Source organism: Mus musculus, chromosome 11, assembly GCF_000001635.26.
Source record: "Mus musculus strain C57BL/6J chromosome 11, GRCm38.p6 C57BL/6J".
Taxonomy (NCBI): Eukaryota; Metazoa; Chordata; class Mammalia; order Rodentia; family Muridae; genus Mus; species Mus musculus.
The window spans coordinates 53,369,855-53,383,763 of NC_000077.6; the positions used below are offsets into that span (position 1 = coordinate 53,369,855).

Genomic DNA, 13,909 nt, shown 5'->3' on the forward strand with positions numbered 1-13,909 from the left:
TTCGGAAGAGCAGTCGGGTGCTCTTACCCACTGAGCCATCTCACCAGCCCCCGATTGCTATTTTTAATTCCTATCATTGCCCTTAATTTGAAATTACTAAAAAAGGAACACTAAGTAGTAATAATTCCCATGTCTCTGATGTAGCTTTAGTGGTGACATCTTTCTAGCATTTCATTTGCCTTTGGGTTTCATTTCAACAGTTGTTAAAACTTTAAAGTCTTATGCATGATAGCTTTAGTACTTTATACATTATGAAAGTAATGGCCATTGCTGGTTTATAATAAGAGAGTATTTCGATTTCTCCCCTTTCTCTTTCTCTCCTTTCCTTCCTGTCTGTTCATCTGTCTGTCTGTCTGTCTGTCTGTTTTTTTCAAGATTGTATATTTCTATGTAGCCCTGGCTATTCTGGAACTTACTCTATAGACCAGGCTGGCTTTGAACTCTTCCTTCCTTTCTTTTTTGTTTTTTCAAGACAGGGTTTCTCTGTGTAGCCCTGGCTGTCCTGGAACTCACTCTGTAAACCAGGTTGGCCTTAAACTCAGAAGTCCTCCTGTCTCTGCCTCCCAAGTGTTGAGATTAAAGACATGCGCCACTACTGCCTGGCTGATTTTATTTTTCTGATGAAATATTGACAGGCTGGAGAGATGTCTCAGGGGTTAAGAACAGTTATTGCTCTTGTAGAAAACATAGGTTCAATTCCTAATATCCACATGACAGCTAACAACCTTCAGTAATGTTAATTTCAAGGGATCTGATTTCCTCTTATGACCCCCCCTTTTCTGATTTCTGTACATACATGATGCATATAAATTCAGGAAATATATTCATACCTAAAATAAAAAAAAGAAATATCTACAGTATAACATACCCTTTTTACTCCTACATGTTTGGTATATATAAAAACCTTTATATACTATATAAAGCCATATATCTACAGCTTTAAAGGATATTCCAATTTTAAAATGTCATATTGACATCATTTATTTGAGTATAACACAAAGCCTATAGTAATTTGCTATTATGGATTAAATCAGAGATAAAAAGTTTTTTGTTGGTTTGGTTTGGTTTTTTTTTTTTTTTTTTTTTTGAGACAGGATTTCTCTATGTAGCCTTGGACTAGAACTCAATCTATAGACCAGGCTGGCCTTGATCTCAAATATTCTTTTGCCCCTATCTTCAGATCACCACAACTAACAGTGTGCACCACCACCACCCAGCTAAAACACGTATTTGAAACAAATCAAGAGCTGTGAATCACACTACTATTCACTTCATAATTTTATAAAAATAATAAATTGGGCTTGGTTTTGTTTTTTTTTTTGGTTGTTTGGGTTTTTTTTTTGGTTGTTTGGTTGTTTGTTTTTTCGAGACAGGGTTTCTCTGTATAGCCCTGGCTATCCTGGAACTCACTTTGTAGACCAGGCTGGCCTCGAACTCAGAAATCTGTCTGCCTCTGTCTCCCAAGTTGCTGGGATTAAAGGCGTGTGCCACCACGCCCGGCTTTGGACTTTTTGTTTTTTGTTTTTTTTGTTTTTTTCCGAGACAAGGTTTCTCTGTATAGCCCTGGCTGTCCTGGAGCTCACTTTGTAGACCAGGCTGGTCTCGAACTCAGAAATTCGCCTGCCTCTGCCTCCCGAGTGCTGGGATTAAAGGCATGCGCCACCATGCCCGGCTTTGGACTTGTTTTTTTAATGTTGATGTTTTCAGCAAATAGCTGTATATGTATCTTGATTCTTTCAGCTCTACAGATTTTCAAACAATCTAATAAATAGTGGTAGTTCAGTTAGGGTTTTTTGTTTTGATTTCCTTTTTTAAGATAACATCACCCATTTTCCAGGCCTAAAACTCACTATGTGGCCAGGCATGACCTTGAATTTGTGATCCTTCCTAGTGCAGAGAATAGGTTACCAAGTCAATTTATTTGTTGATGGGGGTTGAACCCAATCCAGGGCTACATGCATGCCATTTAAGCACTCTAGCATCTGGGCTTCATCCCCAGCCCTGGTTATTTAGTCTTGGTTTTGTTTTAATGCAATCCTTAGACTTTCTTTTATATTTTAGAATGTTATCTTCATATACATTTTTGTGGGTTTTTTAATTTTCATATACTTTTAATTAATAATTTTTTTTACTATGAGAAATGTATATGTGGACTGAGAGTATATGTGGTAGAGTATTCACCCAGTGTGTGAGAGATAGTGCTCACCCAGCGTGTAAACGGTTCTAGTTTTTTGTTGGTGTGTGTGTGTATGTATATTTAGTGATTACTTGTGGATGTTAACTTTAATATAAAAAGTAAGACTTATCTTTAAAAATACCTCTTCTGTCTGAAGATTATAAAGTGAGTTTGGAAGATATTTTGTTTCACATTATACTAATTTTATATTTTACTTTTTCCTTTCCTTTTTGTTTTTTGTTTGTAGACTAGCAAAGAAGATAAGTTATCAAGTCGGATTCAGAGCATGCTTGGAAACTACGATGAAATGAAGGATTACATAGGAGACAGATCGATACCAAAGCTTGTTGCAATTCCCAAGCCTGCAGTACCAACGACCACAGACGAGAAAGCAAACCCAAATTTTTTTGAGCAGAGACATGGAGGATCTCATCAGAGTAGCAAATGGACTCCTGTAGGCCCCGCCCCCAGCACCTCTCAGTCTCAGAAACGCTCCTCTGCCCTGCAGAGTGGACACAGCAGCCAACGGAGTGGTGCAGGAGGGAGTGGCGCCAGCAGCAGTGGCCAGAGGCATGACCGTGACTCCTACAGCAGTAGCAGGAAAAAAGGCCAGCACGGCTCAGAGCACTCCAAATCTCGATCCTCAAGCCCTGGAAAACCCCAGGCTGTTTCTTCATTAAGTTCTAGTCATTCCAGGTCTCATGGGAATGATCACCATAGCAAGGAACATCAGCGCTCCAAATCACCTCGGGACCCTGATGCCAACTGGGATTCTCCTTCCCGCGGACCTTTTTCAAGTGGGCAACATTCAAGTCAGTCTTTCCCACCTTCTTTGATGTCAAAATCTAGTTCAATGTTACAGAAACCCACTGCCTATGTACGGCCCATGGATGGACAGGAGTCTGTGGAACCAAAGCTGTCCTCTGAGCACTACAGCAGCCAGTCTCATGGTAATAGCATGACTGAGCTGAAGCCCAGCAGCAAAGCACATCTCACCAAGCTGAAAATTCCTTCCCGACCTTTGGATGTAAGTCTCACACTTAGTGTTCAGCATTGTGTCTGAAAAAAAGTAATTCATAGAAATTTCAGTGAGTTGCACCTGTCTTTTTGCTTTAATAGTAAGAAGTATAAAAATTTTAAAAGCTTAAGAAGAAAAGGTTTAAATAACAACTTGGGAATTGACCATGAATCCATATTGCTGTGCACTTTCCTTCTTGTATAATAAAGAAAATATTCAGTTTCTTTTTTTTTTTAAGATTTATTTATTTATTTGTTTATTTATTTAATGTACACTGTTATACTCTCTTCAGACACACCAGAAGAGGTCATCAGATCCCATTTCAGATGGATGTGAGCCACCATGTGGTTGCTGAGAATTGAACTCAGGATCTCTGGAAGAGCAGTCAGTGCTCTTACCCGCTGAGCCATCTTTCCAGCCCCATTCATAGTTTTTCAAGTATTAAAATGAAAAGTCAAATTATAGGCTAAAAGTAAGATTTATCAATAGCTCCCGTTTCCTCCTTTTGGTTCTATGGGATAGTATAGCTTGTTTAAGTAAAAACTTAAAAAGAAAATTACCTTTGTTATTATAGCATTACAGATAAATGCAGTTCATAGTTTACGGTGACAAATGTTGGAACTTTTGAATCTACAGAAATGATAATACTTTGTAGTTCTGTTGTTGCTTTCCCTGGCTTAGCGCTAAAAAGCTGAGACAGCCACTGTAACTGTGTATAAAAGTTGACATTCAGAATGACCAGAGAACTAAGCTGAAATTGTTCTTCTTTATTAACATATACCAAATTGTCAGAATAACAGGTTTCAGTAAAACATTGTCATATAAGCAAGATTTATTTTATTTTATTATTTTATGTGTATGAATGTCTCCCCTGCATGTATATCGATTCACCTTTGTGTATCCTAGTGTCCATAGAGGACAGAAAAGGGCCTCAGATCCTCAGGAGTTATAGATGTTGTAAGCTGCCATGTGACTGCTTGGAGTCAAGCCTGGGTCCTCTGGAAGAATAGGCAGTTCTCTTAACCACTAAGGCATTTCCCCAGCACTTCAAAGTTTATCTTTTAATGTAGTTTATACAATAAAAAAGTTGAAAAGACCAAAGGCATAGCTCAGAGGTCAGAATGGCAGAAGAAGGACTCAAAGTTATAAAAAATGTTTGCTAACATTTAGGACTCTTGAGTCGGCAAGATAGCTTAGTGCATAAGTGTAAATTCGGTGCCTGGATTCCTTAGTGGAAGGAGACAACCAGCATTTAAGAGTTGTTCTCTGAGCCTCTGTCCCACATGGCCCACCCTTACAGATACACACATACACCACACACATATACAATAATAAAATTAAATAAAAGGAATTTTGGGGCCCGAAGAGATTGCTTACTGGTTAAGGACATTTTCTACTCTTACAGAGGACAAGTGTTACTTTCCAGCCATAGAGAAGTAGTAATTTGTTCTTTCTTCAAACATATGAATTTTTGGGACTAAATTTGAGTTTAGTTTTTTGATTTTTATTTATGCCTTAAAATTATCAGTCTGAGCTGGGTGTGGTGGCACACGCCTTTAATCCCAGCACTTGGGAGGCAGAGGCAGGTGGATTTCTGAGTTTGAGGCCAGCCTGGTCTACAAAGTAAGTTCCAGGACAGCCAGGGCTACAGAAAAACCCTGTCTCAGAAAACCAAAAAAAAAGTTATCAGTCTGCCTTCTACAGTTTATGAGATGCTAGGTAAGTATTGTAGCCCATATCACTAATCTTTCAAAAGTTAATTTTACTAAGTTTGTGAGGAACTATGTCTCTTATGTCATATTTTGTATATGAATAACTTTAGAAAATTTAAGGAAGTCTGATTACCTAAAACAAAATTACATTGAAAAAAAATTGTAGGAGTTGGAGAGATGGTTCAAGGGCCAAGACCAGTGGCTGTTGTTGTAGAGGATCTGACTTCACTTCTCAGCACCACTGGTGGCTCACAGCTGTCTCTAACTCTATCTAGTTTCAGGGGATCATACTCCCTCTTCTGGACCACAGGCACCAGGTACACATACAGTGCACAGACCTACACACATACAAAGCACTCTACACATAAAATAAAAGTGAATAAACCTAGGGCCTAGACAGAGGCTCAGTGGTTCAGAGCACTCGCTGCCCTTCTAGAGGGAGAGGGCCCATCTTCTATTCCTAGCATAAGCACAGTGGTTCACAGCTGCCTACAACTCCAGTTCTGGGGAATTCGGTACCCTCCTCTGGCCTCTTCAGGACTAGGCACACACACACACACACACAGACACACAGACACACACACACACACACACAAATTCAGCCAAAACTGTTACATACATAAAATAAAATAAAAATTTTAAAAAGTTTTATATAGGAAAGCTATTTCAAAAATTCTAACTAGTGTTCTGACTTAAAATAATGAGATCATAATAGTTCCTTAAATTTTATGTAATTTCTAATACTGCTTTTAATACGTTTAGTAAATACTAAAAATCTAATGACAAATTATTTCAAATCTAATGTCTGTTTCTTTTTCTCTGCTTAAGGCATCGGTTTCTGGTGATGTAAGCTGTGTAGATGAAATACTTAAAGTAAGTTTCTTTTTAATTATTTTGATAATGTTTAATAATGATAATAATTTAATTATGATGCCTATATTACCAACTCTGTTTCATGTTCCTAATTCCTTTGTAACACAGATTGCTTATATGTGTAACTTGATTATGTCATGTCCATCATAATAACTGACTCTTCTGAGGTTCTAGTCACATGATTTGTTGACTGTGTGTAAATAAATAAATCCTAGTTTTACTCTTGAAAAGAGGAAGAAACAAATTACAACTACATTTCTTTAGACTGATCATCTAGTAATTTAAAGGCCAAAAAAAAAAAAAAATCTCAGTAGTTACCAAGTCATTGGTGACAGCATTTGGTTTGTAACTGACCTGTGCATTCTGGTCAGATGCTACAGTAAAGCATCCTCTGAGTGTCGCTCTGGAGTTGTTACTAGACATGCTCAAAAAATTTATGATAACCAAAAAAGTAAATTCCGCTGCTGGAAAGACGGAAAGAAAAGTTAGGGAGTGACTGACTGCTTTTTTGCTCCTAAGAGAAAAACATCCACATAACTTGTACTGCTTCTTAGAAGCTGCTGAATTATTGTCTGTACTTGGGTTTTATGGCATTTCCCCCCAGACTGCCTGTCTTGGCCTGTTTCCTATGATCTGTTCTCACCATTGAATCTCCCACGTCTTTCTTTAGCTGCTATAATCTCCCTTTACCATTTTGCTCAACCTGTTTTTCTCATGTCCTCCTTTTGTCCTCTGCCTGGGGTATAATGCATATAAGAAGTCATGTTCTTATTTTCTTTCTTGTCTCTGCTGTTTGAGTTTTTCCTTTGGGAAACTGTTCCTTCCTTGTCACTGTGCTTCATTGTTTGGTTTCCTGTCTGCCTTTCCCACTTCCTTTGGTATGACTGTGGTTTCTTTTTCTATTTACACTCTTCTTCCTTCCCCTTGTCTATCATCCTTAGCTTTATCGGATGACTTGCTATTCAGTCCTTCTCTCCTCCTTGGTCTCCTAAAGACTTTGGTTTATGTGTCTTAGGTCTTTCCTTTTAGTATGCTTGTCCATACCTTTAAATGTAGGATCCTCACTATCTCTAATGTCTTCCACATATTCTGTCTGTTAAAGTAGGCTTAGACTTTAAATTTCTTTGAAAACCTTTTTTTTTCCCCCATTTCTTCCAACTGAAACTTCAGTAGTTTTAAAAATCCTCACTTGGGCCAGTAAGATGGCTCATCAAGAAAAGGTATTTTTCCACACCAGCCTGATAATCTGCATTCAACCCTCCAGAGTCCACAGTGGGAAAATGGCCCACTCTTACCTCCACATGGCATTCTCTGACATCAAGTGTATGCCATAGCTACATGCCCACACACATAGTTTTCTTGTTTTTTTGTTTTGTTTTGTAGTACTTGAAGACAAGGTTTCTGTGTAGCCCTGGCTGTCCTGGAACTTGCTCTGTAGATCAGGCTGGCCTTGAACTCACAGAGACCCACCTGCCTCTGCCTCCTGCATGCTGGGATTAAAGGTGTGTGCCACCACTGCCCAGCTCACAAAGTAGTAGTAGGACTAGTACTAGTACTAATAATAACAAACATTACAACAATCTTAATTATTTTTGTTTCTACCTTTAAAATCTCCCAACTGTCTTTTTATATTGCCTCAAGTCTTCCCTCAGTCCCTGGCCTTCATAGCTTGACTTTTTTGCTAGAGGTTATCAGTGGCTCATCTCTCTCCTGAGATTGAGCTGGCTAAGACCACTATTCAGAGGGAGAATGTAATGTCTCAGACATCATAGCCAGTCCTCAGTTCTCCTTTTGCTGACTGACCACTTTGCCAAACTAGTTTTCCTAAGCCATACCTTTTCTTTTTAAAAAATAGTCTTTCTTATAGTGGGTGCTGGCTTTGAACTTCTGTCCTCTTGCCTCACCTTGCACTGGTAGTAGAGGCTTGCAATTTCACCGTAGATTTTATCACTTCCTTAAAGTAAAATTCCTTGGAACACTGCACTACTCTCCTTTCTCTGTATAATAGTACCTACTTAGTTGTCTTCTATCAAATCCCAGGGAAATTTTACTTCTTCCTGTGTCAGGCTACCATTTTCTCCTTTAACTCCCTTCTCCCCCTCAAACTTATTTATTTAATTGATGTCTTGCCTGCATATATGTTTGTGCACTGTGTGTGTGTGTTGCCCAAATAGGTCAGAAGGAGCTGTCAGGTCTACTGCAGTTGGAGTTACAGTTGTTAGTTGCCACATAAGTGCTGAGAATTTTACCTAGGTACTTTGGAAGAACAGCCAGTGCACTTAACCTCTGAGCCATCTCTTCAGTCCCAAGCATTCACTTTTTTAAGAGACACACACATACACACACACACACACACACACACACACACACACACAGTCTTGTGCATAAGAAATGCTAATGTGTATGTGTTTTGTTATTTTTGTTTGTTTGTTTGTTTGGCTAGTTGTTAGGGTGGTGTGTGTGTGTGTGTGTGTGTGTGTGTGTGTGTGTGTGTATTCTAAGGGAACATACATGATTCCCCCTGAAGGTTTAGTAGTATATGGTACCTGGAAGACTTTCTTCATCTCTTTGTTCTTAATAAATATTTAGCCTACATTTTTATGTATGACCTTGACACATGGCCTTGAGAGTTTTAGTGCCCAACCAACTTGACTGTTGAAACAATTAGCAGTTGCACATATTTTGATATTTGATTTGTGAAATGCCAATACTAGAAACCTGTGGTGCAGAAGGTTCCATGTTCCTTTCATAGGTTTTGTTTCCATTCAATTTGCAATCACACTGTTTCTAGCAACTCTGTTAAGAACATAAGGAAGAAATCTATCTAAAAAGAATATGTGTTTATTGAAAAAATTCCCTTGTTAGTTATTCATCTATTATGTGTCAAGTATTAGCAGTGTGGCAGTGATATTAGTTGTACTATTTTTTTAATTTTTTTTTTTTTTTTTTTTAAAGATTTATTTATTTATATGTAAGTACACTGTAGCTGTCTTCAGACACACCAGAAGAGGGCGTCAGATCTTGTTAGGGATGGTTGTGAGCCACCATGTGGTTGCTGGGATTTGAACTCTGGACCTTCAGAAGAGCAGTCGGGTGCTCTTACCCACTGAGCCATCTCACCAGCCCCCTTAGTTGTACTATTTAAGCTGACCTTCTAGAGTTTGGTATAGGAATTAATACAGGAATTTTAAAAGAATAGAGAGCAATTATATGCAAGTGGCTTGTGCTTTATTGTTGTTATTGTTGTTGTTGGTTTTTGGTTTTCTGCCTTTTTATTATTTCTTTGTATATTTTGTATAATGTTTTTTGATCATGCTCACTTCTGAACTCCCCCTTTCCTACCCACTCAGCTTTAGTTAGGTCTTGTTTCTTTTTCCCAGCAAGTCCAGTTTGTGCTGCTCATACACTCTTAGATATGTGGCCAACCACTGGGATTTGGCTGACCTACCAAGGGCCACACCCTTAAAGGAAACTGACCCTCTCCCAGCAACTAGCTCTGTTATCAGTGGCTCCTCAGCATGGGATGGGGCTTTGGGCCTCCCTCCTTCTCTGCCCATGTAAAAGGCTGCTTATAAGAGGTGGTAGTAGACATTGTTTCTTCCCCCTTCTGTCATTCTGTTGCTCAAAGGTAGCCACTGTTGCACATCTTTTCAGACGCTTGACTTTTCATATATAAATATTTACTAGGTTGTAGATTGTGATTTGTGTTTGACACTAATATGCTATGGATATCATTTCATATCATAGTTGAATTTCTCATTTTAATGTCTGTCTGGTGTTCCATTTTATGTATGCCTGCTAATTTGTTTAATCAATACTGTATTGTTGGATATCAAAGTTTTTAACATTTTTTTTTAAACCTATGAGTCCTTGGAATCTCTTAATGTATCTTTATATAAATGTGGTTATACCACAGTATAAATTTCTAAGTATCACAAGTCACCTTTTATTTACCTAATTGACTAAGTTTGAAGAAAATGATGGAAATAAAATACACCCTTATTCTAATTGATACCTCTGATATCCACTTTGATCCTCTGATATACACATTGTTATCTAAACTTATTTGAGCCTTTTTCCTCCTCTTAGACTGGGTGCCATTAGTGCAGGCTGTCTTGAATTCTTCCTCTTAAGAATTAAGATTAGAGGCACATGCCACCATGCTCAGCTGTTTATAACATGATTAAATGGGTAGAAGGCATTGAATAACACTAGACCCAAGGTCTTTCTTACCTGGTTTCTTCCTAATATACTTTTGAAATCTCTATTTTATGTCTTCACATGACCAAAATTTTTGATCAGCATGTGAACTCTGAGGTCAGACTTCCTATAAGGAAATTCTCTATCCATTATTTACTAAGCTACTTCAAGATTTGAAGAAATGATTGACAAACAAAACATTTATCATAGTTTCTGATCTAGTAATAGTAAAGATTAATGTTAGCTGCTTTTCTTATTGTCATCATCTTCCATTCCACAGTAAGATTTGTTTTGAGTAGCATTACATAATCCGGGTTTGTTAGGCATGGTGGCTCATGCCTCTGATCTAGTACTGAGGAGGCAGGGCAAGAGGATCAGCACAAACTCAAGGCTTCTTTGGTGTACATAGCAAGCTGAGGGAGAATAAGACTACAGAATAAGACCCTGTTTCAAAAAACAAACAAACCTCTCAGACCTTGTATTTCATTACAGGCTGATTTCTACAACTGTCCACAGATTTTTATCATTCTACCCATAGACCCCTTAAAGTCAGAGAGGATTTGTTATTTCCTGTCCCATTGCCAGCCGTACCACTTGTGTACATTTGTGCTTTATTAATATCCACTGGCTCAGTATGCATAGTTTTGGAAAATTGATCATAAAACCAGTATTTGTAAGTAAAATCTGGTTTTTAGCATATAGATTTGTAACCTTGTCCTGGTTGAAAACAAACTGTAATAATTACATTTCAGGAGATGACGCATTCATGGCCTCCCCCTCTAACGGCTATTCATACACCATGCAAAACAGAACCTTCCAAATTCCCTTTTCCAACTAAGGTAAGTAAATAAGATGTGTCTTTGATGTAAAAAAAACTCTAAATGACTTAACTACAATTACATGAGTTCAAAATTGTCTTGCCATTCCCTGCTGGGAAACACGATAAACAAACAAATAAAGGAGTAATTTTAAGTAGTAATGATTTCTATGAAGATATTTTAAAATAATTATAGAATTGAGAGCATCTTTGACTGAGAGTTACTTAAGAAAAATTGGAAGACACTATGGGGAGAAAGTTAGAAAAAAGGCATTGTTGTTATTACAAATTCATAGTATTCTAGACTGAAGGTGGCTCAGGTTGTTTTCTGAGGAGCCTCAGAACCTAGCCACAAACATAGTTCCATCTTATGAGAAAGAGCCGTCACACAACCATTTTCAGCCCATCTAAACTTTGCTGATTAATTTTTTAAAACATGAATTTAATATGTAAACAATATAAAAAAATACAATATAAAACGCTGGGTTTGGAAACTCACACTTGTGATCCCTAGAACAATGGAAGCAAAGACATGAGAATCAGGAGTTTAAAGCCAACCTGGCTACATTTTCAGAATTCAAAATCCCCCTTCCCCAAAACAACCAGGCAAAAATACATTCTTATGTAAAAGTTTGTTCAGGACTCTTAATACCAACTCTTCCCATTCTTGTTTTCGAGGTCATCCAATGTCATGTGTCTTTGAAAACCTTTTCATACCATTTGCATGCATGTATGTGCTCACTCCATATCAATATGTTATTCCTATTCAGATAAACTGTTCTGTAGCAGTGGTCTGTGAGCAGTGCTCTTGGAGCCCTTGCCATGGTGTTTCCTTAGAAGGATTTAATACCTTTTGAATTCATCTAAAGTATAAATGATCTGACTTTACTTAGCCATTTCTCTTTAGTGTGTAAGTTACCATCAATTTTCAGTACTATAAACATTTTTTAGTGTGTGTGTGCGTGTGAGTGAGACGTGTGGTACGTGCTATGAACTGGTTTCTTCCACCATCTGGTGTCAGGGATGGAACTTAGATCGTCAGGCTTGGCCACAAGCACCTTTTCCATTGAGCCATCTCACAAGCCCTCTTTTTTTTTTTTTTTTTTTTTCAAAAAAAGGGGCAAAAACTAGTTTTGAGCATGTGTATATGTGTGTATGAGAAGGGTGCACATCCTGTGCTTTTGGGTGTGGAAACTGGGGTCTACATCAGTGTCTTTCTCTATTGTCCTTCTCCCACCCCCAACCCCCCTCCCATTGAGTTTCTCTGTGTAGGCTCAGCTCTCCTGGAACTTGCTCTGTAGACCTGACTGGTCTTAAATTCAGATATAACTGCCTCTGCCTCCCAAGTGCTGGGGTGTGTGCCACCACTGCCCAGCTGTTGTTTACTTTTTGACACAGAATTTCATGTAGTCCAGACTGTCTATGAACTCTGTATAGCTTATGATGATCTTGAACTCTTTTTTTAAATGTATGTTTGTGTGTATATACATTTATGGGTAGATACACACACCCATTCATGTGTGTAGAGAGTAGAGAGAGACAGCTAATGTCTTCTTCCTCTATGGCTTTCTGAATTACTCCCGGATGTAGGCTTTCTCTGAATCTCAAACTCACTCTTTTTCTGAGAGGCTAGTAGGCAGCAAGCCTCAGTGATCTGTTGTCATCACAGCCATCCTCCTGTGTGTGTGTGTGTGTGTGTGTGTGTGTGTGTGTGTGTGTGTGTGTATGTGTGTGTGTGTGTGTGTGTTTGTGTGTGTGTGTGTGTGTGTGTGTGCACGCGTGCACTCGCGCACAATGGAGACAGAACTCAGGCCCATGAAAACAAGCTGTCTTTTCTGTTCTTGAGTATATCAGTAAGTTTTTTTTTTCTCCTAGGAAGCTTTTAATGAAAATGCCAAAATTTCTTTATTTAGTTGTTGATGATTATGTAAGTTATTTCCACTTTTAGGCTGTTAAATATCTATAAATATTATTGTATATATTGTAGACTTATTTTTTTTTTCTCCCGGGTAAATGCTAGTGATGGTGAAAAGAATTGCTGAATTGTGTGGTAAATATATATTACACTTGGAAGATACTAAGCACTGTTCTTTAGAGTAATTGTAACACTCTTGCTTTACCCCTTCCTACCACTCAACAGTGTGTGGTAGTCAGTCCACTTGTTCTGTCTGTGCCTCCAGCTTAGAATTGTTGATCTATTTGTTTTTACTCATTTTAGCAGGTGTATTAGAGGTATGTTATTCTTATCTTAATTTATACTTCCTTTAAGACTGGTCATATTGAACTATCTTTTTTCTTGTGTTTATTGGGCATTCCTCTATGGGTTACATAATTCCATATGTTTGGAGTCAGAAGTGTTTCAGACTTTAAATTTTAAAGGTGCTTTAAAAATTTTGAAAGACTTCCATATAGGATATGGGCTTCTTGAACTGAAGTATGAACATAACATTGATTAATGTTTTGTATAGACCTTATACATATATCTTGAAGGTAATTTTGTGCATCTTTATTTTATTGGCATTTTGACTGTATCCATCACATAAGGTTAGGTAACTGTATATGTCATATAAGGTCAGTTAACTATAAACATCATATAAGGTTAGATAACTCTATCCATCATATATAGGTATGTAATTTTTCTTAAGTTGCTTTGGTCAGAGATTTTGACACAGAAAAAAAAAATCACCAATGCCAGGTTGTGGCAGCACATGACTTTAATTTCAGCACTTGGGATACAGAGACAGGTAGATTCCTGTGAGTTTCAGGCCAGCCTAGTCTCTAGACTGAGTTCCAGGACAGTCAGGGAGAGCTACACAGAGAAATCCTGTCTAGAAAAACATAAAAACAAAACAGAAAAAAAAAAAAAGTCACCAATGTGATTAATAACATGAGACTATGAAAACAAGGACTGAGGCCAGTGAAATGGCTTATTAGGTTAAGGTGTTTGCTACCAAGTTTGATAACCTGAGTTTGATTCCTGGGACCTATATGGTGGAAGAAGAAAACTGACTCCCAAAGGTTGTCCTTTTTTTAGCCCTGCCTGTCGTGGATCTTACTATGTAATCTGGCTTTGAACTCAGAGATCTGCTTGCTTCTGCCTCCCAAGCACTGGG

The 13,909-nt window shown here is 38.0% G+C and overlaps 1 protein-coding gene across 4 annotated transcripts in view; it reads left to right on the plus strand.

Annotated features, from left to right (window-relative positions):
- The window catches only part of Aff4 (AF4/FMR2 family, member 4), a 71,191-nt gene that overhangs the window by 19,215 nt on the left and 38,067 nt on the right, over positions 1-13,909 (plus strand). For 2 of the 4 annotated variants that reach the window (XM_011249331.3, NM_033565.2), the window contains 3 exons: positions 2,424-3,203; positions 5,735-5,779; positions 10,732-10,818. In XM_011249331.3, coding sequence (XP_011247633.1) covers positions 2,424-3,203; positions 5,735-5,779; positions 10,732-10,818 — 912 coding nt within the window. The remainder of the gene's footprint in view (positions 1-2,423; positions 3,204-5,734; positions 5,780-10,731; positions 10,819-13,909) is intronic. The other 2 variants (XM_030246443.1, NM_001363331.1) reach the window with 1 other exon arrangement.